This window comes from Gopherus flavomarginatus, chromosome 3 (assembly GCF_025201925.1).
Source record: "Gopherus flavomarginatus isolate rGopFla2 chromosome 3, rGopFla2.mat.asm, whole genome shotgun sequence".
NCBI lineage: Eukaryota > Metazoa > Chordata > Testudines > Testudinidae > Gopherus > Gopherus flavomarginatus.
In genome coordinates this window covers 262975467-263001258 of record NC_066619.1, presented here as the reverse complement: position 1 = coordinate 263001258, position 25792 = coordinate 262975467, and the positions used below count along the sequence as shown (strand labels likewise).

The 25792-nt window shown below is 43.1% G+C and overlaps 1 protein-coding gene across 3 annotated transcripts in view; it reads left to right on the top strand.

The window, feature by feature from the left end:
* AFAP1 (actin filament associated protein 1) overlaps positions 1 to 25792 on the top strand; it is a 185063-nt gene that overhangs the window by 130272 nt on the left and 28999 nt on the right. For all 3 annotated transcript variants that reach the window (XM_050947553.1, XM_050947555.1, XM_050947554.1), the window contains exons 7-10: positions 11736 to 11828; positions 14408 to 14492; positions 18998 to 19147; positions 22661 to 22872. In XM_050947553.1, the coding sequence (XP_050803510.1) occupies positions 11736 to 11828; positions 14408 to 14492; positions 18998 to 19147; positions 22661 to 22872 (540 nt within the window). The remainder of the gene's footprint in view (positions 1 to 11735; positions 11829 to 14407; positions 14493 to 18997; positions 19148 to 22660; positions 22873 to 25792) is intronic.

Genomic DNA, 25792 nt, shown 5'->3' with positions numbered 1-25792 from the left:
CGCAGGTGCCACCCCTGCAGCTCCCATTGTCTGCAGTTCCCAGCCAATAGGAGCTGCAGAGCCGGCACTTGGGATAGTGGCAGTGTGCGGAGTGCCTGTGGCTGCCGCCAAGCTGGAGATACATGCCAGCCACTTCCCAGGAGCCCCACGGAACCAGGCAGGAAGTCTTCCAGTCCCGCTGCATTGCCAACTGGACTTTTAATGCTGACCGCAGCTGCCAGGGTCCCCTTTCAACCAGGTGTTCCAGTAAAAAGCCAGACACCTAGCAACCCTACCCCTAGCCTGTTTACACTGATCCTTTATATGTCTTACACTCTTTGTTTCTAGGTCTCTGGAAACCTGAAACAGTATTTTCAGGCCACCCAAAGGACAGTGTTTCTCTGGTGTTGTTTACAAATGACCCCGTACTGTTCGTAGTTCATGCATGAGTTATATAATGTAGAACACAATCATGCATGACTCATTCATAAATCAATACAACACTACTTAAAGATACTGCATGGGGTTGCAGTCTCTGAAACGGGGAAGATCTACACAGCCATGTTAGTGCTATGGGGTATCTGAGGTTGGTATTGTTTTAGTGTTAGCAGCCCCACACTTTGGAAGTGCAGCAGAGCAGCTGATAGTTCTGCACAATAGACATTGCATAGGCCAGATTTAAGTTCTATGTCCCCATTCAGGAATTGCTTCACCCATGGAAATGCAGTCATGGCTATATCCAGCACACTTAGTTCCCCAAACTTCTGAGACTATTGTACTGTTTAGACAAGAGGGCTGATTGAATCCTGATTTTCCTCCTATCAGAACACTTCCATATCCACCTATCAAACAGGGATGCCATCTTCTTCAAAAATATGAACTTGTGGGGCCAGCTTAGAAGCCAAGCACAAGTTGTTCTCATGCAAGGATCCAAATTTAAGTCTCAAGCTACACCTCTACCCTGATGTAACGCGGTCCTCGGGAGCCAAAAAATCTCACCACCTTATAGGTGAGATCACGTTATATCGGGTTTGGTCCAATACAGTGTACCAGCAAGAGCCGGTACGCCGTCCCGGACCGGACCAGCTTCTCCAGCAGTGATTTAAAGGGCCTGGTGCTCCAGCCGCTGCAGGGAGCCTTGGACCCTTTAAATCCCCAACGGAGCTCTAGCAGCAGGGCTCAGGCAGGGATTTAAAGGGTCTGGGGCTCCCTGCAGCAGCTGGAGCCTCTGGCCCTTTAAATCACTGCCTGAGCCTGGCTGCCAGAGCCCCGGCGGGAATTTAAAGGGCCCAGGGCTCCAACTGCTGTGGGGAGCCCCAGGCCCTTTAAATCCCCGCCGGAGGTCTGGTAGCGGGGCTCGGACGGTGATTTAAAGGGCCCGGGATTCCACGTGAATTCGGATATAACACGGTAAAGCAGTGGACCTCCGGTGGCGCTTTAAAGGGCCTGGGGCTCCCCACTGCTTTACCACATTCTATCCGAATTCGTGTTATATCGGGTCACATTCTATTGGGGTAGAGGTGTAGTACTTTTTCCTTTAGCCTGAAGAGACCAAGATCAGTATCTATAGAGAGGAGGACTGGTCAAGTGATTTTCCTCTGTGGCCTGAAGAAATTGACTTTATTCTTTATAAGATGTAATTTTGACAATATGCATTACTTTATTTAAGGAACTGATTTAAAAATGTCAATTCAAATATGGTAGAAAAAATAGAACTCTAGTACATGCATAGATAATTTTAAAGAATTCTATAGAGATGACACCAGAAAACAGCTGAGAAATCTGAAGTCTAGACAGCAAACCACATAGGCAGTTTCAGGCTTACCAGCTAAAGAATGCTTGGTTGAAAGAATAGCTGATGTCACCACTATGTCAGAATTTTAGAGCACCAAGCATAACCAGTACAGATTCCAGGCTGCTATAGAGATTACATCAGTAACACTGAATTGCGCCTATAAACATGCACATGAAAAGATGTGCACAGTTACTCTTTGTGCCCCTAAAGTGAGCTTTGTCAATGGATGTTTGAGAATATGCATGTGTGCAGCTATGGATATGTTCTGAATATTTGTTCCAATATATCCAATTGGCTGCGAGAAATTACAGTTGTTTAGCATGCCCCAAAGAGGTAGCGGATGAAGAAATAAAATTACTAATAAATGGTATTACAGCAATATACTTCCTTTAGTGACTTCATTCATGCAGGTAAATGGATTCTGTGTTGCAAGCAACCCCTTCATATCAAAACTGGTCTTTGACTAAAAAAACAATTTTATGCCAAAGATACTTAAGATGTCTTTGACCTTAAGGTCCAAAATCATGACCATTACAGAGACGAAGTAGTCATGAAGTCCATCCTCTAGCCATTATAGTATTGCTTGCTAGAGTGTGTTTTCTAATGTTTGGTCATCAAGCACTACGTGAAAGACAATCTAAAAAATCCATTTTATCAAAATATATTCTTTTTTTTAATAATGTTATGCATTGTTTGGATAAAGTTTCTTTAGTTTAATATTTCCATCTATACTGCTGTGATTCCATCAGCTTTCATAAGCTAAGCAGGGTTGGGCTGGGTCACTAATGGAAAATGTTGATGGTGTACCTAGATGCTTCTGGAAGTAGAGTTCTTCGAGTGCTTGCTCATGTTGATTCCATTCTAGTTGTGCACGCGTCCACATGCACAACTGTCGGAGACTTTTGTCTTAGCAGTATCCATAGGGCTGACTGTGTCACCCTCTGGAGTGCCGCGCTCATACGACAGTTTATCAGGCGCCACCGGCCCTACATCTTCTCAGTTCCTTCTTACCACTCATGACAGTTGGTTGGAGTGCCTGGTCTTGCTTGGCAAGAACATGAGTGGTTCTTCACTGTTTAGATCGTTCCCCTTTATTTAGCTGAGTGATTAGTTAGCTGTTAAGTGCATAGTAGTAGCTTAGTAGTTAGAGTCCCAGTTGGACTTTGTCCCGAAGAGGGACATGCCCCACTCCCCAGGCTCCAAGCCGTGTTCCGATTAGTGACCCTCACGAGAGTTGTTTGAAGTGCCTAGGGGAGCCCCACAGAAAAGAAAAGTGCTGGAACTGCAAAAATTTCCATCCCCAAACTCAAAAAGAATGGGATATTCAACTGAGGGCCCTCCTCATGGAGGCTGCTCTGTGCCCAGCTTCGGAGCCCTTGCACTTGGACTCCATGCCCGGTACTTCGGCATAGGCACACAGTGCACTGCCAGCACCGGGATCCACCAGGCATCTTTCCCCCTCTCCGGTACCAAAGAAGTTGTCTAAATCAACTGGGCCACAGTCATCATGCAAAGGGACTTTGGGAAAAGGACCTGTGTTAGACCTCATGCCTGCAATGGTGGCTCTCTGGGGTACTGCTGTGGTTGGACCCCCAGCACAGCCAGGGAACAGACTCCAGGGAGATGTAGGGGGTCCCGGCCCATTGCAGGGACATCTGCGCCTGAAGTGGGCCTGGCGGCCAAAGAAGAGTTAGGCCAACTGGCATCGCAGACGCCTGGCCGCGTGGCGGATCCCGCCAACGCACCAGTTCAGATGACCAAACCAGCTGTAGGACCACCCCTAACAACCATGGGACATCCCCGGACTGCAGGTATTGTTCCCCTTGCCACGGTCAAGGACCCTGATCCTGCAACCCCTTGGTCTCCAGTCAGGAGGCCCAGATCTCAGATGCCACTTTCCCCACTTACAAGACATGGAACTCTGGAGTCGCAGTGCTGATCCTCATACACCCAGTACTGACAGTCCTCCCACCAGAGATTGCCAAGCCGCAGGTTACCATCACCTTGCAGATCTCCCAGTTGTCAATCTTCTCTAGCACAAGACCGTTCCTGGTTGTGACACCAGTCACCGGGACCCTGATACCGTTCTTCAGGCAGGCACCAGCCCTCACCTTCCCCGCACCGCCAGCAAGAGTCAGTTGACAGACTCAGGCTTCCACAGCCCTGCCCTGGTCACTGGAAGGGCAGTGGTCTGGGTCGGAGGGACAGTTCAGTCTTCCTTTGTAAAGAATGAATCATCCCCTCTCTGGGAGACTGCAAGGTGCCCACCCAGTGGCAATACTGGAACCCGTGGGCGTGCTTCTTATGCCCGCACCGTACTCCCATTGCTCCTCCCAGATGGCTTTGGACAACATACCTCTGGTGCAGCCGGCACCAGTGTTGAAACAAGGGGCCAAATCCGAAGTGGTGGTTTCAGGGGAGGCCCCAGTGGTCGAAGAACTGTCCTGACGCAGCACAGGGACGCTCCCCTCCCTCCAGCAGTGCAGTTGTCCTCATAGTCCCTCGCAAACCGGCAGCTCCTCCTCTTCCCCCCCCGATGACTTCAGGGAGCACCAAGCCCTGCTTAAAAGGGTGGCTGCCAACCTGAACTTGGAGATTGAGGAGCTAGCTGAGGAGGCAATGTCATCCCCTCCTCTGCCCCAGCCCAGTGGCATTGCTCGTTCACCCAGGGGTCCTGACGATCACCATGTCAGGGTGACAGACCCTATCTTCCATTCTGCCCACATCCAAGAATGCGGAAAAGAAGTATTATGGGGGTTGAATATTTATACACACCCTCCCCTGGGGTCCCTGGTCATATCTGCCGTCAGTGAAAGGGCCAGGTGGGTAGCATCTCCACAAATAAAGATGCCAAGAGCCTGGACTTATTTGGCAGAAGGATTTATTCAACAGCGAGCCTCCAATTTAGGGTCTCAAACTATCAGGTCCTGCTTGTCAGATACAATTTCAACCTGTGGGACTCAGTCAGCAAGTTCAGGGAGAGCCTCCCACATGATCGGGCACTGGAGTTCACCACTCTGGTGGAAGAGGGCCAGGCGGTAGCTAGGGGTGCCCTCCAGATGGCTTGCGATGCCACAGATTTGGCGTCAAGGGTGGTTGCCTCTGCAATAGCCATGAGCAGAGCTCCTGGTTACAGACCTCCGGGTTGTCCCAGGAGATGCAATCCACCCTCCAGGACCTCCCTTTTGAGAGAACGGGGCTTCTCTCAGAGCTGACTGATGCAAGGCTCCATGGCCTTAAAGACTTCTGGGCCACCCTCCACTCCACGTCCACCACTGCCTCTGCCATCATCAAGGTCTTGGAGTGCCCCTAGATCCAGTCCCTACAAAAAGAACAAAGACGGGGTTTTAAGCAATGCCACCAGTCATCATCTCACCCGTCTGCCCAGTCTGGTCCTTCCAGGGACCAAGGCAGCCAAAAGCAGTCATTTTTGAGGGTGCGCCTGAGGACAATGCCCCAGTCACTGCAACGGATCTGCTCCCCGTCTTCCTCCACCCCTTCCAATCAGTCTGGTCCCATATCACCTTGAACCACTGAGGGCTCGACACAGTCTCGTCAGGCTATACCCTGCAGTTTGTAGCTGACCAACCCTTCCATCCTCCTTCCCCGTCCCTCTTTGGGGACCCTTCTCACAAGCAACTCCTCATTCAGGAGGTCTTTTAACCTTACACGGTTTTCTACAAGGACAAGGTCCAACTAAGACTGCACCCAGCCTTCCTTCCACAAGGTAGTCTCTCAGTTTCATTCAGGCCAAGATATTTACTTATTGGTCTTCTTCCTGAAGCTGCATAAGTCGGAAGAGGAGTGCATGCTGCATGCCCTCAACGTCGGACGAGCACTGGCCTTTTATATTGATAGTACCAAGCCGTTCTGTAAGTCAACACAATTATTCGTCACTGTGGCCGACAGAATGAAAGATCACCCTGTTTCTGCTCAGATAATATCGTCCTGCATTCACTTTTGCTATGATCAAGCACAGGTGCCGCCCCTGACGATCACCGCCCACTCTACCAGGGCACAGGCTTCTTCAGCAGCCTTTTTGGCTCAAGTGCCTATCCAGGATATGTGGTCATTGGTCTATACCTTCACGGCCCACTATGCACTTACCCAGCAGAGCCTGGATGATGCTGGCTTTGGTAGAGCAGTATTGCAAGCCGTCAAGCGATGAACTCCCAAGTCCACCTCCGTGGATACTGCTTGTAAATCACCTAGAATGGAATCAACATAAGTAAGCACTCAAAGAAGAAAAAATAGTTACTTACCTTTTGTTCTTAAAGCACTTCACAAACATTAATATATTGCACCCAATAATAGCCCTGTGAGGGGTTGTTTCCTCCCATTTTGCAGGTGCGTAAACCGAGACACAAAAAGGTTAAATTGTGGTTGTGTCTTAAAAGCGGCTTTGTAAAAGTGGAATTGTGTGGTTCCCTTTTTGTTGTGCCTGACAGATTTCTATGTCACATTTGCTCAGTTTGCGTATGAAAAGAGGGTTTTTACAAACATATTTGCACACTCCATCCATGTCTGTCAGACTGGGTTCTGTCTAGCCTCATCTAACTGTACAACCCCTTTGTCTTCAGATTGTTTTCAATTACACTAGTGCAAACCAATGAAAGGCCAGTGGGCTTATGTAAGTGTTGTTGACGGCATAACGTGAAGACTACATGAGTGACAGAGGTGTACCTGAAAGTTTAGTCTGACTTGCAGAATCTCTGCTGTTGCTGTTGATATGAAAGGACGCAGCTTTACTGCCACAGTCCAGAGTGAGCTCAGGGGGCTGGCAGTAAGAAAAATGTTTGTGTGTAAAATGAGCACATGTAATATGAAAATCAGAGAAACGATTTAATATGGAACCACACAAGTTGTAATTGCACAGTCACTTTCTAGGGCAGAATGGCACTTTTCTAAAAGTCACAGATACAGTCTGTAGTAGGTATGGACAGAGAACCCAGGAGTTCTGATACTCAGTTACCTGCTTTAACCACTAGATTATATTCCTTTTCTAATAATTTTCCCCTTCTGTCACATGGAATCAGTGATTTGTTAGCTCATGGGTTGAGCTCCTTTCTTTGCATTTGTTTTCATAAAACGGGATTAAAACATCTGTTTGTAGAAAATCATATCCGTAATTACAAGGGGAGCTTTTCGGCCTAAATAAAATCCACATCCAGAGGACGGTGTAGGCAGCTTTCTGTTCTGAGGGGGGACCTCCACACTTGTAGCAGCAGTGCAATGCCAGTGCCTAAAGCAATATTACGCAGCTATCCAACTCTCTTTTTTTCACAAGACTCTGATCCAGTTGCCATATATGGCAGAAGGTTTGATGGAAATAATACAGGCCAGTGTGTGTGGGAGTTGGCCTGATTGAATGTCAGACAGGAGGGAATTTTAAAGGGGATATATGTGGACTAAAGACCATCTTGGTGGCTGCTAGCTCGTTTGAAGTCCCCTGCCACTCTCCACTCCACCCAACCAATGGTAATGGGCAGGGGAGATGGTCCTTTTCACTTCAGTCTAGGGGTGCTTTACAAGTGGTGTGTTGTTGCAATGGGGAGAACGAGCTCCTCTTTAGCACTTGGAGAGTAGTGTGGGAAAGTTATTTCTTCACTCCCTCTTAGTCTGTTGGGGCTACTTATGTGAATTGCTAGACAGGGAGGTCTTCAGGGGATTTCTCATATCTGCCTGTAAAACATCAGCACTTTGTTGGTACTATACTAGGGCCATAACTCTCACAGGCTGAAGAGAAAGACAGACAGACTGAGGATGCCATTGTCACATTTGATAATGGTAAATAATTGCCTTCTTCTAACATGGAGCAAAGAGGTATATGAGAATAAGAACCATATGGCTTGGCCTTAAGGCTACTTTTTCTCTCTCTCTTTCATTCTAGCACTCCTATATAGAACACTCCCCAGTCATCACTTTTAAAGAGACAGTATACCTATCTTCAAAGTTAGGAAGCAATGGCCAGGAAGCAAGGAGTTCATTTACTCAAGTTCTTCTCACTTAGTGCATCTCTGCCATTCTGTGGAATGCAGGAGAGTTTTTCTTTTTCTGGAGGGTTCTATGTAGCAGGCAACCTGTTCTCTGGCTTACTACATAGCCAATATCTTATTCGCAGCCTTTATCATGGAAGATGGTGGATAATTTCTGGTGACTAGAGCCTTTGAGTTTTACAAACATGTAAAAGAAAGAAAGGTAGGTCAAATATTTGGCCTTCCAGCCTTGATAGTGTTAATTTAAAATAGTACATCTCTACCCCGATATAATGCTGTCCTCAGGAGCGAAAAAATCTTACCACATTAGAGGTGAAACCGCGTTATATTTAACTTTCTTTGATCCGCCGGAGCGTGCAGCCCCGCCCCCCTGGAACGCTGCTTTGCCATGTTATATCCGAATTCGTGATATATCGGGTCGTGTTATATTGGGGTAGAAGTGTATATAGTAATTGTGGAAATTGATTAATTCAGTACAGGTGAGCACCCTATAATTAACGCAAATGCTTATGTAGTAGGAGCATGTAGTCCCAGCACCTGGGAACACCAAGAATGTAATCCCGGCCATTGAAATCAATGGCAAAACTCCTATTGATTTCAGTGGGACCGGGATTTCACACCTAGATGGCAAGCTCCTTGGGGCAGGTACTCTGTCTTCTATTTGGCCCTGATCCTGTAAATACTTACCTTATGTGCCTCGTCCCACTGAAGTCAATAAGACACAATGTGTGTGTTCGCATGATCAGACCTATGTTGGTACAATAGTTCGGACTACAGACTCCTGATCTAGTTGGGGCCTCCAGGCACTACTGTAATAGAAAAAAATATTAATGATACAGTTCAGGCTGCACAAAAATGTCCAGCCTTCACATTTTCAACCTCTTCATTCCAACAGTCCATTTTCACATGCTAAGAACTGAAATATTTTTAACTTTTTGGAGCTTCAATTTGACAGGTTTATTTTTAAACTGGTTTAGCTTTAAATTGATCCAAAAAAAATGAAAAGCCTGCAGTGTGCAAACTTTACATGGTCCTAAACTTCAAAATAATCCTTCACTTCATACAAACTTGGACTGACTTTCTCAATGGATTGATGTCGGCAGATGGCATATATGAATGCTACTTCGGTGTGTGTGTGTGTGTGAGAGAGAGAGAGAGAGAGAGGGAGGAAAACTCTCTTCCTCCCACCCACCCCTCATACTGAAATTTAAAATATTGAAGAAATTTTGTTCAATCTTTCCATGAAAGACTCTTTTTTGAGTAGACACTGCATGAGATAGTATTAGCATTCAAAAATCACGTCAGATCCCCAAATAATGAGATTATATTAAAAATAAATTTTTATTTGCCTTTTTGAGCCATTAGGATATGCTTACATCACATTTTCATGCTTTTCTCTGTGACCAGGAGGGATGCAAACTTAGTTGTTTTAAATGAAAGCTGAGATTCTTGTGTATTCGTATGACTCCAGGTCCTGGGGCTTTAAGTAAATCAACATGTGTTCTAAGACTCGTGATGAAATCATGAGATTTGGCCACACTGATGTTTCAGCTTCGGAAGTCGTGAGAAAAACTACGAGCATGTGAAAACAGCATTTATTGTGGCACCATAATTATAGAAGGGGCATCAAAGCACTCATCCAGAACACCATGGAAGTTCAAGTTTGAAACTGTGTATGAAACACAGTAATGTTCCACCTAGAAATTGATGAACCCAGTCTTCACAAGCTGAAGATGGATCCCTTGAACCCCAGAATGTTCACACACTGAATTTTTGAATATACATTTGCTTCAGAGTTTGCCATGAGCTTCCTATGATAGTGCATCATTTTTATTCAAAATTTAATTAAAACCCAATTAAGCAGTTTGGGAAAAACTTTCCCTTAAGTGTGTGAGGTATTTCGAGAACAGTATTTACTCGAGTGCATGACTTGCACATACTATTCTGTGGTTGCTGCCAAATCATTTCCCTCTGTTCTGTCTGTAACTTCCATTACTATCTGCCTTTGCCAAAATTAACTAACTGTGTGGTGTGACCAGATGCTGAAAACATGAGCCGTTGTATCAAGGTCATGCAGGAGACAGGAATGAATGTTCCCAGAAACTGAATGGTCAAATTTCTTTACAAATAAAACACTAAGATACTTCCACTAAACAGAAGCACAGGAATTAAATCTGACCATAAGTTGTATCTGTATCTGGTCTTGATGTCAAAGTTGTTGTTAAGTGGTATTCATACCCTGCTACTGACAAGAGAGAGCGAGCCCTGGGGCCAGATCTCAAGATGCAGAATTGCATGAGTTGTGTGGCCCTCAAAAGAGTGTGGGTGTGTTTATGGGGCAGGGAGGAAGGGAATAGAGTGGTAATAGGCCTGAGAGGAGGGATGGCCCAGTGTTTAGGCTGCTGGCCTGGGAAGCAAGAGATCTGGGTTCAGTTCCTTGCTCTGCTAGCATCTTCCTGTATGACCTTGGGTAAGGCACTTAGACTCTCTGTGCCTCAATTCCCCTTCTCCTCAGATACTGCAATAACAGGGCCATATAAGTACTTTAGATAGACACTTGGTTTGCTTAGTATGCCCTTAAGGGGGGGATTCAGCTCTAGTAACTAGAAAAGGACATTATTTGATGCCATCTTTGTTATGTCTTAATGGTTTCCATATCAAATTTGCTCAGTTTACAAGTAAAAGACATTTTTATTTCAGCCATGCAAACAGCCTGGGATCTGATTGTTAAGTTTGTTTTCTGGCTTGCGTACCATCACTGGGAGTGAAGGTTCTGTGGGCCAAGTTCTCTCGCTAGATAAATCATGTGATGTCACAAGTACAAATGAGGGCAGAATTTGGCCCTACATTTGGAACTTAGTTCACATTTCTGTTAATGATGCCTCAGCCACAATAAAATGCATTTCTCTCTTAGTTGGGTGGACTCTGCAAGGGCAAAAGGCAGTAAAACCATATTTATGTCATTCAGATCAGCAGATATTACTCTGACTACACCCAGGGAGGAGAGTTATTAATTAAGAAGGTCCCACTTTTGCATAGTCACTTTTCTGGCCATATCTACACTCTAAGGCATCTAAGGCAATCAACAACTCAAACATTCCCCTCAACACCAGGTACTCCAGTATGAAGATTGGTAGGTGGCAACCCCATCTAAGAATCAAAACCTAACTGTGTGCACAGAGAAAACAGGAAAAGTAAAAGCCTTCTGCCTTTATATTTTTTCAGGCCTTATTTTACAGATGAAGTTTTTGAGCTCCCATAAATTCTATCAAAATCCATCTCCTTCTGTGAATTTTTTTCCCCTTCTTTCTTTGCAGGGGTGGCATGCATAAAATAACTCACATTTCCTCAGAGATATTTGCAATTAGTATGATCTATGCTTCAGTGTCAATGTTACTGTGACCACTGAACATCACATAACGAATATGAAAAATCCATTTAAACCACACACTCAAGAGTATCAGATACAGATCTGCAATTTGGTCAGCACATCATTATTTCTTCATTAGAAAAAGAGCAGCTGGGTAGCATACTAGGCAGCAGTGCTGTCCCCTGGCTTGCAGGACCTTGGATCTAATCCCATTTTTTAGTCATAACGAAATGAATTTGGTGGTGTCAGCTGAGTTCATGTTGCAAAACTGCAAGTGCTGGCAGCTTCTTTACTCGGGAGAGGCTTGGAGATTAGCTCGTCTAGAAATTGAAACCTTTCACCTCTAGACATTATGGCTCCTCCAGGTCATTCACGAAGCGAATTAGTGAGCCAATGTGGAGAAGCTCAAGCAGTGGCAGCCTGCCTAACATATTGCCTATGGATAAAGAGAATAATTTCCACACTGCTGTTTTAACCTTCAGGATAGCAAATATTCTTCATGCTTCATCTTGAATAAAGTTCTCTGCTCAGCAAAATATAATTTTTCTGTTCTTTTGCTTGTGTGCAATGAAACCATTTTGTATATCTTTTTAAGGTGATAAAAGATGTTTGCAGCAACTGCACTGGAGTGATAGATTCAGATGGACCATCATCTAGTTCTCCGATACACAAGACAGAGCTGGAAAAGGTAAAGTTAAAGAATTACTATACTAATGCAAAGATAGATGATGATATTCTATTATGGAGGTGTCAGTACTGACTCTAAAGTTCAGGTTGCATTTACCCTTAAAGCAAGACTCTAATTAATGATTGAATTCAATCTCTACATTTGACACAGTAACTGTGTAGCTTTTTCAGTACAATACTTGGTAACTTTTGCAGAGGAACCATTTTAAGATGCTGTATTTTTAGAAATTTTGCCCCTTCTTCCTCCCATTTCTTTGGGTTCCTCTAGATAAGTTGCACAGTTCCCAAAGACTCCACATTTCTCTCTTACATTCTGATAACATCTCTGGCAGAGGCCATTTTTTAAATGAAACACACACACAATTATTCCTCTTATTCAGGCAATCCAAAATCGGCCAACTTCAGCAACTCATATCCATCAGCAGCTTTTTGTTTTAGATGCTTACCAGAAGGCATGCTGAGTAGCACAGGACATGGTGGGTGAGCTCTGATGTAGAGATGGACCTGTGGGGGCAGAAGGAAACAAGCAGTGATGTGGAGCCTGGGGAGAAATGGGTGGTGGGTATATCATGGGCAGGACTGGGGTTTTGGAGTCCTGGCAGAGGAAGTCCATTCTGTACTGAGGCTTGAACACCCTGGCATTCCAAGGTAGCAGTGTTTAGAGCCTGTGAAGTGCTCATGTCTTGACACAGAGACACTTGGCTCCCTGACTCACTAAGGGTATATCTACACTGCAGTTAGGCCACCGTGGCTGGCCCATGCCAGCTGATTCGAGCTCACAGGGCTGTTTAATTGTGATGAGACATTGAGGCTTAGGCTGTAGCCTGAACTCTGAGACCTCTCCCACCTCCTAAGGTCCTAGAACCCAGGCTGTAGCCCAAGCCTGAACATTTATACCGTAATTGAACAGCCCCTTAGCCCAAGCCCCACAAACCCAAGTCAGCTGGCACAGGCCGCTGTGGGTTTTTAATTGTGGTGTAGACACACCCTGAGGCAGCAGACTAACAGTGAACAGGATATCTGAAGTAAGGCATCAACGCACCAAGTGCTCACCAAGGCAGCGCTGCTTTAGGCCTCTAGCTTGCTTGGTATCTGCGCAGTCAGACCCCATTGCAAGATGGCAGTCCTATTTGTTAAGGGCCAACTCCTGGTCCCATTAAAGATTAACGTTTAAAAGTCCCATTGGCTAGGATTTGACCTCAAGAGTCTGGAGGTCAAAGTCCATACTTAGGTAGCCTAGATTTACATTTTTGTATTGCCATTGACATCAATGGAATTTCTCTGCATTTACACCAGTATAACTAAGATCAGGATTTGGCTTATGGTAATTAAGGTATATTTTTATATAATTTTCCTTGCCTGTTATATAATGTAATATTCTAAAATGTTGCTGTCTATTAATGTGCTAAACAGCAAGATCAGATAAGAAGTGCTCATAGATGAAAGAAATCTTCAAAATGATATTTTTAATGAATGCTTTAGATATACATTTACAATTGACCGCCTTACACAAACAATGCATTTGTATAGGTAGCATTTCAGACCTTTCAATGTATGTAAGAAAAGAGTCTGTTCAATTAAGTTTTTAGCACTCTGTGCCGGGTGGGAAGGAAACGCACGATGGTGCGGTATAAAGTTTTCCTTGCCACAAATTTGGGATGCCGATGTTACTCATAAGTGGTGAAACCATGAGTGGGTTATGTAAAACATGTTAAACAGATGCCAATAAAAAGTTTTATGGCACACCACAACATATGAGTTTTGTTTACGCCATGCATTTTAGGTAATAGCTATTTTATAAACTTGAGATTTTTAATTTATTTTATTAGTAATATACACATAATTGCTAGTATCTAATTTCACAGACTTTTTTATAGTCTCAGACTCTAAGGAAACAGTTGTGATAATCTAATCTGACCTCTTGCACATTGCAGGCCAGAGAACCACACCCCCATACTGCTGTAATAGAGCCATAACCTCTGGCTGAGTTACCAAAATCATAATTTAAATACTTCCAGTTGCAAAGAATCCACCATTTACTCTAGTTCATACCAGCAAAGGACCCGTATTTACACATATTGAAAGTACTGAAATTCTACCTATAGAAATATGTTGTGTTTGTAGGTTGTCAGTTGTAAATTACCTAAAGCATTCATTAAAGATATAGTTTTGAAGATTTATTGTATGTAAAATGTGCTTGGTTAGCACATTAACAGAGAGCAACATTTTAGAATCTATAAATGTAATAAAAATATATTATGGCTAACATGGTTCATTGTTAGATTTGGGTTACATGATTAGACTGTTACTCTTAAAAGGATAAAAGAATGGGATATAGTTGGCAATACAGTTCTAGTGTGTGCTTAGTTTTGTTTTGTTTTAACAAAACTTATGCTTGTGTGGTGACATAAGAAATCTATGTAATGTAAATGAACTCTTGACTATCTCATATTTGTTCTCAGAATGGATGCTTGGCATGTATTTAATTTAATAATAAGCATAACTTTAATTTGACCGATGACACATTATTTGGCCAGTGTGACCACATGAGAAATGACCTAATTTATTTTGTCCATGCAGAAATTGTCCTCCGAGAGGCCAAGCTCAGATGGGGAGGGTGCTATAGAAAATGGAATCGCTGCTGTGTGTAATGGAAAAGAACAAGGTGAATCCCAGATGCAGAGTGTGTTTTACATATTCAGTATAAAAATATATATTTTTTTCCTTTTATGACTTAGGGGAATAGGTAATAATGCTTTGTAAGTAATATAATTAGTCTTATATCTACCCTGAAAGTTGAACTGTGCCAAGGTTGAATTACATAAACCTTTACATTGGTGGTGTAGACGAGTGGACTCCCCCTGCGGCACCTCCTGCTGGTCTCTCAGGAAATTAGCTCATTCCAGCTTCCAGAGCGCCCTCTGCAGGCCAGTGATCCACCTGTCCTGTGCCCCCCATGTCCCTCCCTGGACCCAGTGCCCGGCTCTTAAGGTCTCCCCTCCCTGGGGAACCTCCACTCACCATTTTCATCTTGCCTCAGTATAAGGCTACTGCCAGTCATCGTCTAGCCCCACGCCCTGGAGCAGACTGCAGTATCAGCCTACTCATCACTGTCAAGGAGGGTTTGGACCTGTTGCCTTGGCCTACCCCTGGGCTGCCCTCTGCAACCCCCAGTACCTCTTGGCCTTATGCTAGGTCGCAGCCTGGGGCCTTCCAGGCAGGAGCACCCCAGCTCCTCTGCCTTTCCCCAGCCCTGCTCCACTCAGATACCCTATGTCTAGCTCTCTGCAGCCAGGCCTTTCTCTCTCTGAATGCAGAGAGAAAGTGTCTGGGCCTCTGACTCACTACCTCTTATAGGGGCCAACTGGGCCTGATTGGGGTATGGCCACAGCTGAGCCTACTTTCCCCAATCAGCCCAGACTTCCTGCCCCAGCCACAGCCTTCTCCTGGGCTGTTTCAAGCCCTTCAGGGCAGGAGCAGGGGAACACCCTGCTACAGCGGATATTAGAATACCTCCATTCTAGTTAACAGAGTTATCCACACGTAACATTGATGTAAGTGACAGCAAGATCAAGGTCCATATGTAAGTTTTGAAATGACTTTTTCCTGTGTTTGTAAAGAATCCTGTCTTCTATGGGGGAGTTGAGCCAATCACTATGTTGCATGTAAGGTTTTCCCCTACAATTTTAAACAGGAAAGGTGTAATAGAATTTTATAAGGGAAGACAAGAAGCATGTATGCTAAATGACTTTAAAATGATGTACTCCACTTTGGAGTCAAAAAGTTTGTTCCCAGTCCTTAGATTCCAAGCTGAGGGACATTCCAAATTCAATTTCCTGAGTAAGGTCTGCAAAAGCAGTCCCCAGATTATCTTTTTGTTTCCCCTTGAAGAAAAGACTCCTGTAAATAGGTGATACCAACCTATACCATATACCGATACTCAGTCTTGTTCAGATGAGCACATTTGCTTTAATCAGTACTTTCCTGTAGCTGTGAAAAAGCTGATGTAAGCTCTATTGGAAAACAGTTGCATCAGCACTGGCTTTTGGGCAAGCACTGTGTCTCCCTTTCCTGACACAAATGGGTGTTTGTTTCCTTTGGGTGTTTTAGTTTGTAATCTTTGCCCTCCCTTTCCAATGGAGATTTTGAATGACTCTCCCAAATGGATAGATCTCCACACCCCAGTCAACAGAATGGAGCACAGTAGCTCACTATGACTTCTATATCCAAAATGTATTGCTACATTTACATACTACAGAAACTTTCGTAAAACTACAGAAAGCATAAAAAATTGTGTTGCGGTAGACACCCAAGCCAGTTTCATGTGTCTGTGGTACGAAAATCCAAAATATGTGCATAGTCCACAATTTTCACAAGTGTCTAGTGATTTGAGTGCCCAGCTTGAGGCACCTTATAGGGGCTTGATTTTCAAAAGAGTGCTGAATGCACACGCTCTGAAAATCAGGCCCATTTGAAGTGTCCAAAGCTGGGTAATCAAAAACACTAGTCCAGGGGTAGGCAACCTGTGGCATGGGTGCTGAAAGGGGGCACACGAGCTGATTTTCAGTGGCACTCATACTGCCTGGGTCCTGGCCACTGGTCAGAGGGCTCTGCATTTTAATTTAATTTTAAATGAAGCTTCTTAAACATTTTAAAAACCTTATTTACTTTACATACAACAATAGTTTAGTTATATATTATAGACTTTGAGAAAGAGACCTTCTAAAAATGTTCAGATGTATTATTGGCACGCGAAACCTTAAATCAGAGTGAATAAGTGAAGACTCGGCACACCACTTCTGAAAGGTTGCCGACCCCTGCACTAGTCACTTGAAACTCTTGGCCTTCAACTCTGTCATAGCAGAGTCAGACTTTTGTAGTAGTGAAGAGAATAATACAAAATAATGACATTTAATGCCTTAACACATGGCTGTCATCACTAAATCATTTTAAGGGGCTCTGAATGAGTTGCAGGTTCTTTTTTAAATCAGCTGTAGCAGTGAGAGTGAAAGCTCAGTTAGCCATTTGAGGGAAGCTGGCTTCACTGTGCACTGATCTCCCTTCTGCTCCCACAGAGCTGCTGCCCCCCTCTCTCCACCAGCATCTTGTTCTGCTGTGGTGAAGGAAGTGAAAAGAAATGGCTTACTTGCCAGTCTGTCTTGAGATCAGGGGATGTATCCCTTTCACATACTGCAGGAGAAAGAGGTTGGGAGAAAGGTCATTTCCTCTGCCTTGCTTCTCCATGGCAGAATAAAACACCATGGGGAGTGAAGGTAGAGGAAGCAAGAACATTAGAATTCACGTGGGCTCCTTTCACTGCATTTTCCTGGAGCTGGGAATTCTTCCCTTGCACTTTCCACTTTACTGAGCTTGATTTCACTTTCTTTGAACTCTGGGGGGTGTGGACATTTATTCCCCAAACCCAGACATAAGCATTCTTCTTCCCTCCCTCCCCTACTCCAGAGCTGCAGATGTTCTTAAGCTGTTCTTAAGCTGCTGCTATGTGAGATAGCAGCCTGTCTTCAGTCAAGTGCTGCCTCCTGCTGTCTCCCTGTGCTCATGATCATATGAGCAGATCAGATGCTCTCTTTCCCTAGACCTTTGGGAATTCACTGCATGTAGGGACAGCACAATATTAGGTTACACCAGCCCTGCAGATCCATGGGCAGGATTTAGCTTTTTGTTCCCACACACAAATCATCATTCTACTGAAGATTTTCAGATAATCCACTTTCAACTGTGAAAACAGGACTCCCCCACTGCATATATGTTGGTGATGGAGTCTCACTGAAAGAGACAGTCTTGATGACAGATGGAATTTCTAATAATTTCCGTGTTAACAAATAATGAAGGCTAAAAAAAAAGACAACAAATTGTGGTTTGAGAATTTATGAATTATTTCTTTTTCCCATGAGTTGCCAATTCACATAATTTGTACCAGTTATTTTTTTAAGTCAATGTTTCACATTTCAGTTCATATCTTTCAAATTAACCTTTTATTTGTCTTTGAGGGGGCTCAGTTCAGACCCACAGAGTTGTTTTTGTGCATGCGTGCTTGTGTGTGTAGAGAGGGGGAAAGATGGTTCTAACAAGCTGAAACTCAGCTCAGCTCTGTCAAAACCACAAAGTTAAATTTCTTTTCTTGTCTGTCAACTAAGGTTTAGCTCAAAGTGGGCCCCTGTTTGCAATAATAGTTGGTGAAGGCTGAGTTTTATATTGTGGATAAAACTCAAGCCAGATAATTATGGTTCTGGTTTCACAAAGAAAGTTTTGTGCAGCTTTTGGGGTTTTTTTTATTGGTTGTGATTGTCTGCTATATTTTTTAAAAATATATAATGTAGGCTCTTCAGTCATTTAGCCACTTTTGAAAGTTGTGTCCCCAGCACTGATCTTGTTCACTTCAATGGGAGCAAGTTAAGTTCAGCACCAATCTGTATGTTCATACCAATCATACTGATGCATTATTTTAAGTTCCCATATGTAATGATTAGATCCAATAAACTATTTTTTTCTGCACTGTCCTTTCCATAAAAATGAACACCAGCTCCTAGTCATTGGAAGCGTTAAGTGATCTTGATTTTTCCATTATAAAGGAAAGTTATCTTATAATACATGCCCTTCCCAAAGACCCATTCTGATCTTTATAGTTACCTAGTTCCAAAAGCAGGGATATTTTTGCCTGGCATATACTTACTAAAAGAATGGTCTGATTCATTGCCATGGCATTATGTTGAAAATGCATTTAAGGAACAATGACAGGAGATCATCCAACTTCCATTTTTGTTCCAGTGCAGTCAGGCTGAATAGGCTGAATGTACAGCATGGAATTACCCCTACCACACTTCTAAATTAGAAGATGGTTCTAGTGCAGAGGAGCAATTAGACTGATGAATTTTAATGATAAACTTGCTTTAGTCTTACGTTTCTGGGTGCCATATTTTTGATATTGTGCTGGGCATGTGATATGGCATCAGCATTAATGGCACCTGCAATTGTGTGTCTCTTGTCAGAAGGCAGCTCTTTTGTCCAAATGCTCATGTTAAGAATTAAGTCAGTTTTGTGCTTGTGTATTGCAGTGAAGTTGTTTTCCTTTCTATTTTGATCCATGTGCTTTAATATAATTGGTTTCATTCAAACATACTAAGATGTCCATGTTTGTTTTCTTGATAGTTAAGAGGAAGAAGAGTTCCAAGTCAGAGCCCAAGGGTGCAGTGACTAAAGTAACGGGGAAAAAAATAACGAAGATCATCAGTTTAGGAAAGAAAAAGCCATCAACAGATGAACAGACCTCATCAGCTGAGGAAGATGTTCCAACATGCGGTAAGTGATTTGACTCTCGTAGATTCTCAAGCTTACACTGCAACTAAAGCATTATAGACTCCTAGCCTAGCCATTCATATACAATTTCCCCTGCTGCAGTTGGTATTGTGTAAAACTTCACAAGATAACTAATTTCTTGTAGGCCATTTCCCCCCTCAATCCTGATCCCCCTTTCCTGTAGGAACCATAGTAATTGATAACATCAGGATAGTATTTAAATATTTAAGATTACCAGGTGAAAATGTGATAGGTGGAGTTGCTTGCTTAACTCTTTTCCATCTCAAAATTTTGTATCCATGCTATCTATTCTCTCTCTCTCTTCCTGCCTGTAGGTATGTGTATATTTAGTGCTGATCTTTCCCTCATTCCCTAAAAAAAGACCTTTCCCTCATTCCCTAAAAAAAGAAAGCCATGAAGCAACTATGCAGGGTTTAACGGTGCCCAAAGGGATTATTTTCCCCTTTAGATGGTCAGAAAAGTCTCTGGAAATCCTAAAAGAGGTCATTCATGAGACAGCAAATGGCAGAAAATATTATTGCTTAAAGCCTGACAGATAGAAGCAACTCCATGGACTGTGTCATAGACAGAGGTGGTCCACAGACCACAGCTTGAGAATCACATGTATAAGCAACTTTTTTTATTAAAAATATGTTTGTGCGTGTGTACGTGTGTGCGATATATAAGAGAGTACAGATGTGTTTATCAACCAGAAAGAGCAGCTGAAAAAAGCACAGCTGACCTTCTGCAACATCTGGCTTCCATGGAAGCTAAAAACTTTCTGGGCTTTGCAGTTAATTGACTACTCTCTTATTATGTGAGATATTTTTTTCCCCAGAATATTTTCCTCTAGACTGTAGTTATATAATGTAATCTGTAGTATTTCTATAGTGCTCATTATCTCCTATCTGGCCACTAAATATAGTTGTTAGTATTGTTGGTAATGGGCTCTACTCAGCATCCTTTCTAGGTTTTATTTGGAAATATGTATTACTAAGGCTTCTGCTTTGGTCATCATGGGAAGCCTTTGCAGAAGAAGGCGTTTTGCCTCATTTTCCGAAATTGGCTCGTTCCTGCGGCCTGCGCCATAGGTTGAGGCTTTTTTCACTGAGTATGCCTTACTTCCAAATCAAAAAAGGGAAGGAAAAAGATAAATGAAGTTGTGGTGAGGTGACACAGTGTGAGAAAAGGAAATCCCCCTGCACTCTGGCAATCACAAGGAGGGTTCTTCAAAGTTGGATTGCTTTTCTTTGTAAATCTGGCCAATAGGCAGAGTCCAAAGCTCTCTCTCCTTCTCCCCTGGCCCACCCCCCATTTAAGACCGTTCACAGGACTTGGATACATGTTGATTTTTGAAAGTTAAATAGGGCTATTTGGGAGGGGCTAAGGGGTGGCGCTCTTTTAATTCAGGGAAAGTGCGTTGAACTGGGAGAGCTTCTGTGAGGGGCACAATAGGAGAAAAAAGAGAGATTTTGCTTAAATAATAGGAACCCCTCATCATTCCTAAATAGGTCAGCCGCCATGTATATGAGAAGGCTTTTCCATCCCTGGGGTTGTATCATTTTGCACCAACAACACAATCTCTTCCAGTCTTCAAGAGGGGGAAGGTGGGGGTGGGGTGGAGTGGACAATACTGAGAATCCTAAATAACCAAGATCAGGAGACTCTTTCCTTCTCCAGATTTCCACTTTTGTGGGGTGGGGTGGGGTGAGGGGAGTTGTGGCATCTTCCAAGTGTTGCACAGTTCAGATATGCTGATATATCCTGCTGGATCAAGACTTGAAGTTGTAACTATGATGTTGGAATGGAAACCCAGAAAGATTAAGCTATATAACACATAATTTTAATAAAAACCAAAAAGATAGCTATCCAGAATGATTAAGAGCTTTCCTCCTTGTGACTGAAAATGAAAATCGGCAATGAGGTAAAAGATGAGTCATTTCATATAAATTCTGCCCTGAAGAAAATGTCATTCAATCTTTTCCTCTTTTAATATACTTTTTGGAAGTGGAAATATACTGTCTATAATTCATGCACCATATGTGTTTGGGAGCCAAGTTCAAAGGTCCTTTTCTCTTCCAATATAAACTAGTGGTTTAACTAAACCTAATATGAAGGTGTTCGGGGGGTGGGGGGGAGGGAGTTGTTTTGTTTTTTTGTTTTTTGTTTTGTTTTGTTTAGTTTTTAAGTTACTTATTTTAATTTCATGAAATCCCAGTGGAGATTTTTTGTTTCTGCTTTAAAATTTCCATGCAGTGAACAGCAGAGGTGGGTGTTTTACACAAAATTAAATACAATGAGCGACAAGTAAAACTGATCACTCTGGTTTAGCTATTCTAGGTAAGTAGAATGAATTGCCAAATGAATCCAGTTTAATGGGTCTTGATGAAATTGTTTTCAGACATTATGAGCACAAGCTCACTCCCTGATTATCTCACAGTAGCACAGGGTTTTCTCCCAGTGCCCTGCAGCCCCACAATGTGTCATTTTTCAACCCCCTTTACACATAGTTCCCTGAAACTCCTCCACCATATTTAACTTACCATCCATATACATGCAACTTTTCACTGGGTTTGTAACCAGTTAATGGCATGGTTGGTTCTACACATCTTGCATGTACACAAGAAACATAATTAATAACACATGGTAACCATGGTCCTGTAATGGTGTTTTGCCTTTGTCAGCAGCTTAGGTTGCGTACGGTTGTTTTCCTGCAGCCAGGTCATAACATTCATATTTTGCTGTGCAGCTGGGACCTCATAATCATGCCTGTGTAACCACTTTTGCTGATGTTGCTTCCTTCCAACTCTCTAAGCAGTGGGATGCCTTTTGAGTGCTTAGTCCCATGTGCTGCTGGTGCTGTTTTATGTGCATGTCCATTAGTCCCCTTGTTCCTTGTTGAGTCATCATGGGTTAGCTGTCACTATGTTCCCAGAAAGCACTATGAAAACACAATTTGCAATGTGATAGATCTAGATATATCCACCGAACTGTAGAATGTGGTTCACTTGTGAAAAAGCTGTGTGGGCACAAATCAGCAGTGCATGTAACTCTCACATGAGCAGGTTATATTTCTAGTGTAGTCTAGGATATACTGAAACTTTTTAAATGGTGCTTTTGAACATCATCCTACTTTGGGGTTCACAGTGGGAACACCTCTTGACTCCCACACCCACACTCCTGCCTCCATTTTTACCAAAATCTCAGGGAAGCCCTGTGGCAGAGGAGCTCTGGAATATTCAGCCATAACTGTCACTAACTAAGCACAGTCATTTGCATATGTTCAGAATACGACCAGGATCAAATCTTTATAAGCCATGCTTTCTGAGTTACTGGTACAGTGAGAGTTTCAATAAAACATTTTTTAAAGGCCATTGATTTGTCTTCCTAAAATCATCTGGATTTTCAATCTGCACATACAGAAATAGGTTTTATACGAGCTACCCTTACATTAAAAAAGCCGTTTCTTTTTTAAAGTAAGCGAAGGATAAAATCTCGTATTTTGTTTTATTGCAGGATATCTGAATGTGCTCTCAAATAACCGGTGGCGTGAACGGTGGTGCAGAGTGAAAGATAATAAGCTCATTTTCCATAAGGACAGAACAGATCTGAAGACCCACATTGTTTCTATTCCTCTGCGGGGCTGTGAAGTCATTCCAGGCTTGGATTCCAAGCATCCCTTGACATTCCGTTTGCTTCGAAATGGGCAGGAGGTCGCAGTGTTAGAGGTGCAATGTTTATTAATTTGCATACTTTGCAGAGATACTTTGCACATGGGCTAATTACATGACCGGTCGTTCATGCAACCTGCCTTTCAAAATGCTTTCCACGGTTAAATAATACAGTTACAGAGCTGGGTAACAAACATTACAGAAATAAACAAATTAAGAGTTACAGGCAAAAGAGACTTATCTGGGTGAGAACTGATGTAAGGGGAAAACCCTAATGTTGATTTTTTACTCACAACAGTCTTCCCTGTTAAGATGTTTTCTGCTGTCTCTCTCTCCACTCTGACCTTTTCTCTTCCCTTTATAATTGTTTATGCACCTCCCCTGTTAGAGTCTTCTATCAAGGAGGTAACTCAGAATACAGATGATTGAGTGCTAATTAAATAACCTTGCTGTGGCTCACTACACTGAAGATTAGAGATCTGGATCTCTATTTCTCCTGGGCATATTAATCAACTTTAAGATTTGTTATTCTGAAGTCATCATCAGGGGGTGTATCTGTACTAGAGAAATTTGGTTCCTAGCCACAAGTTGGGCCACCTACCATGCACACCACACATGTAAACAGTGAAACACTCCCAGTTGTACACAGGCCATTATACCATCATTTACATTAGACTTGTTTCAAGCAAGGCAAAGCACTGTGTACTCTTCCAGCATTGGATGGAAAAAGCTAGCATAATAGCTCTAGTATTGCAAATAGCCTTAGTGCTTCTGTCCCATAGTAGTGTCCTCTCTAGTCTGCATTCTGCTGCATATGGATCAGGTTTGCCAGAAGAAAGTTATCTGTCTCAATAGTACTGCCTGCCCTGTAAAGCTTATAGAGGTGCATTTATTTTATGAACATCAACTTCTTCCAAACCACTGTCCCGCAGTGGGCGAAGCATCCTTCCATGGAAATATGCATGTCTCAGGCAGATGGGCAGGTGTTGCTGACCTCTGGGACAACCAGGTGTCTGAGCACCTTGCTGAGGAAGGAGTTATTTGGTCTGGCAGGCAGTGGTAGCAAAAGATTGAGATCCTCAATAATACCAACCAGGCACGAATTAAACTTGTCCATTTTTCTAAGGAGCTAAACAGAGTACTTGGTACCCATCCTTCCCTGGAGTCTAGTGCGATGCTGGAAAGTACAGAAGCTCCCTGTCGTGCAGCTGAGCAGCAGGATGATGAGGTCAAGGAGCAAGATGCAGATCACAGGGCTAAGGAACTGGACCCGGGGTTAGCCAAGAACTTGTTAGGATATCTGGGAGGTTAAAAAGATTGAAGACAAAATCGAGATATTGAGAACAGAATAAGTTGAGAGTCCGAAGGACGTGAAGAGAAGAAATTCTTTAATGGCCTATACGTTAATGCTATGAGTCTGGGTAACAACCAAGGGGAATTGGAATTGTTCATTTATGAGCATAAATTTGATCAAGTTGGTATCACTGAAACCTGGGGGGAAGATTCTCATGACTGGGATGTTAAATCAAGGGTTAACCTGTTAAGGAAGGTTCAGGTGGGCAATAAGGGAGGAGAAGGGGCACTCTAGGCCGAAAATGGCATTTTTCCAGAATTATCAGTGACTGTTTCCAAGTCACTGATAATTCTGAAAAAAATTATCTTGAATGCTTAATGATCAGTGTCCTAACTGCTAAAACACAAGATGGAGTATTAGTTGGTGTCTGCCACAGACAGGGCCGGCTTTAGGCCAATTCCACCAATTCCCCTGAATCAGGCCCCGCGCCTAAGAGGGCCCCGCACCCAGTGAGACTCTCTTCCCTGGCTAGAGGCGCCTTTTTAATTTGTACTCACCTGGCGGCACTTCGGGTCTCCAGCAGCACTTCGGCGGCGGGTCCTTCGCTTGCTCTGGGTCTTCGGTGGTACTTCGGTGGCAGGTCCTTCAGTGCCGCCAAAGACCTGGAGCAAGTGAAGGACCCACCGCCGAAGTGCTGCCGAAGACTCAGAGCACCGCCTGGTGAATTCAAGCCCCACATGTTTTTTTACAGGTGTTTTTTGTTGTTGTTTTGGTTTGGCTTTGTTTTGTTTTTTTCAGTCATCACTGTCGGGGCCCCATCGAAACTGTTCGAATTGGGCACTTCCTAAAGCCGGCCCTGGCCACAGACCACCAAATCACACTAGAGAACAGGATGGCTGCCTCCTTATACACCTATCATAACATAAGGGAAAAAACTATGTGATCATTTGGGGCTTTAATTTGAGTGATGTATGCTGGAGGTCTTATGCTGCCTGTATTAAAACATCCTTGAAACTGCTAAATACTACAGATGACAATTTTCTATCTTAAAAAGTCTTGCATCTAACCTGGGGAATTCTATATCACACCTCATCTTGACAGATAAAGAGGAACTAAAAATTTCTGGCAACTTAAGTAAAAGTGATAAACACTTGATCACATTTGTAATGTGCAAAGTCTAGACCAGTGATGTACTTGGTGCTTTAAAAGGACCAGTTTCACAAAGCTGAAAACAATTAAGAGCCAAATCAGCTGGGAAGAGGAAATTAATCAGAGAAATGTAAATGATAATTGGGAATTGTTTAAGAATATTTAGCAAGAGGCCCAAAAAACTTCAACTGAGGACGAAGGTCATAATAATGCAGAAAAAGCACTGGGGGAGGGGAGAGACAGGAGACAGATGATGTAGTCATAGCATATAATAACACTCTTTCCATTCATTTAGTCTTCTCAGGAGGATGTTAAATAGCAGCTACTAAAGTTAGACATTTTTAAATCAGTAGGTCTGGATAACTTGCCTCCAAGAGTTTTAAAATATTTGGCTAAGGAACTCACTAGACCATTAATGTTGATTTTCAATAACTCTTGGAGCACTGGGGAAGTTCCAGAAGACTGGAAGAAAGCTAATGTTGTGCTAATTTTAAAAAAGGGTAAACATGGTGACCTGGGTAATTATAGGTTTGT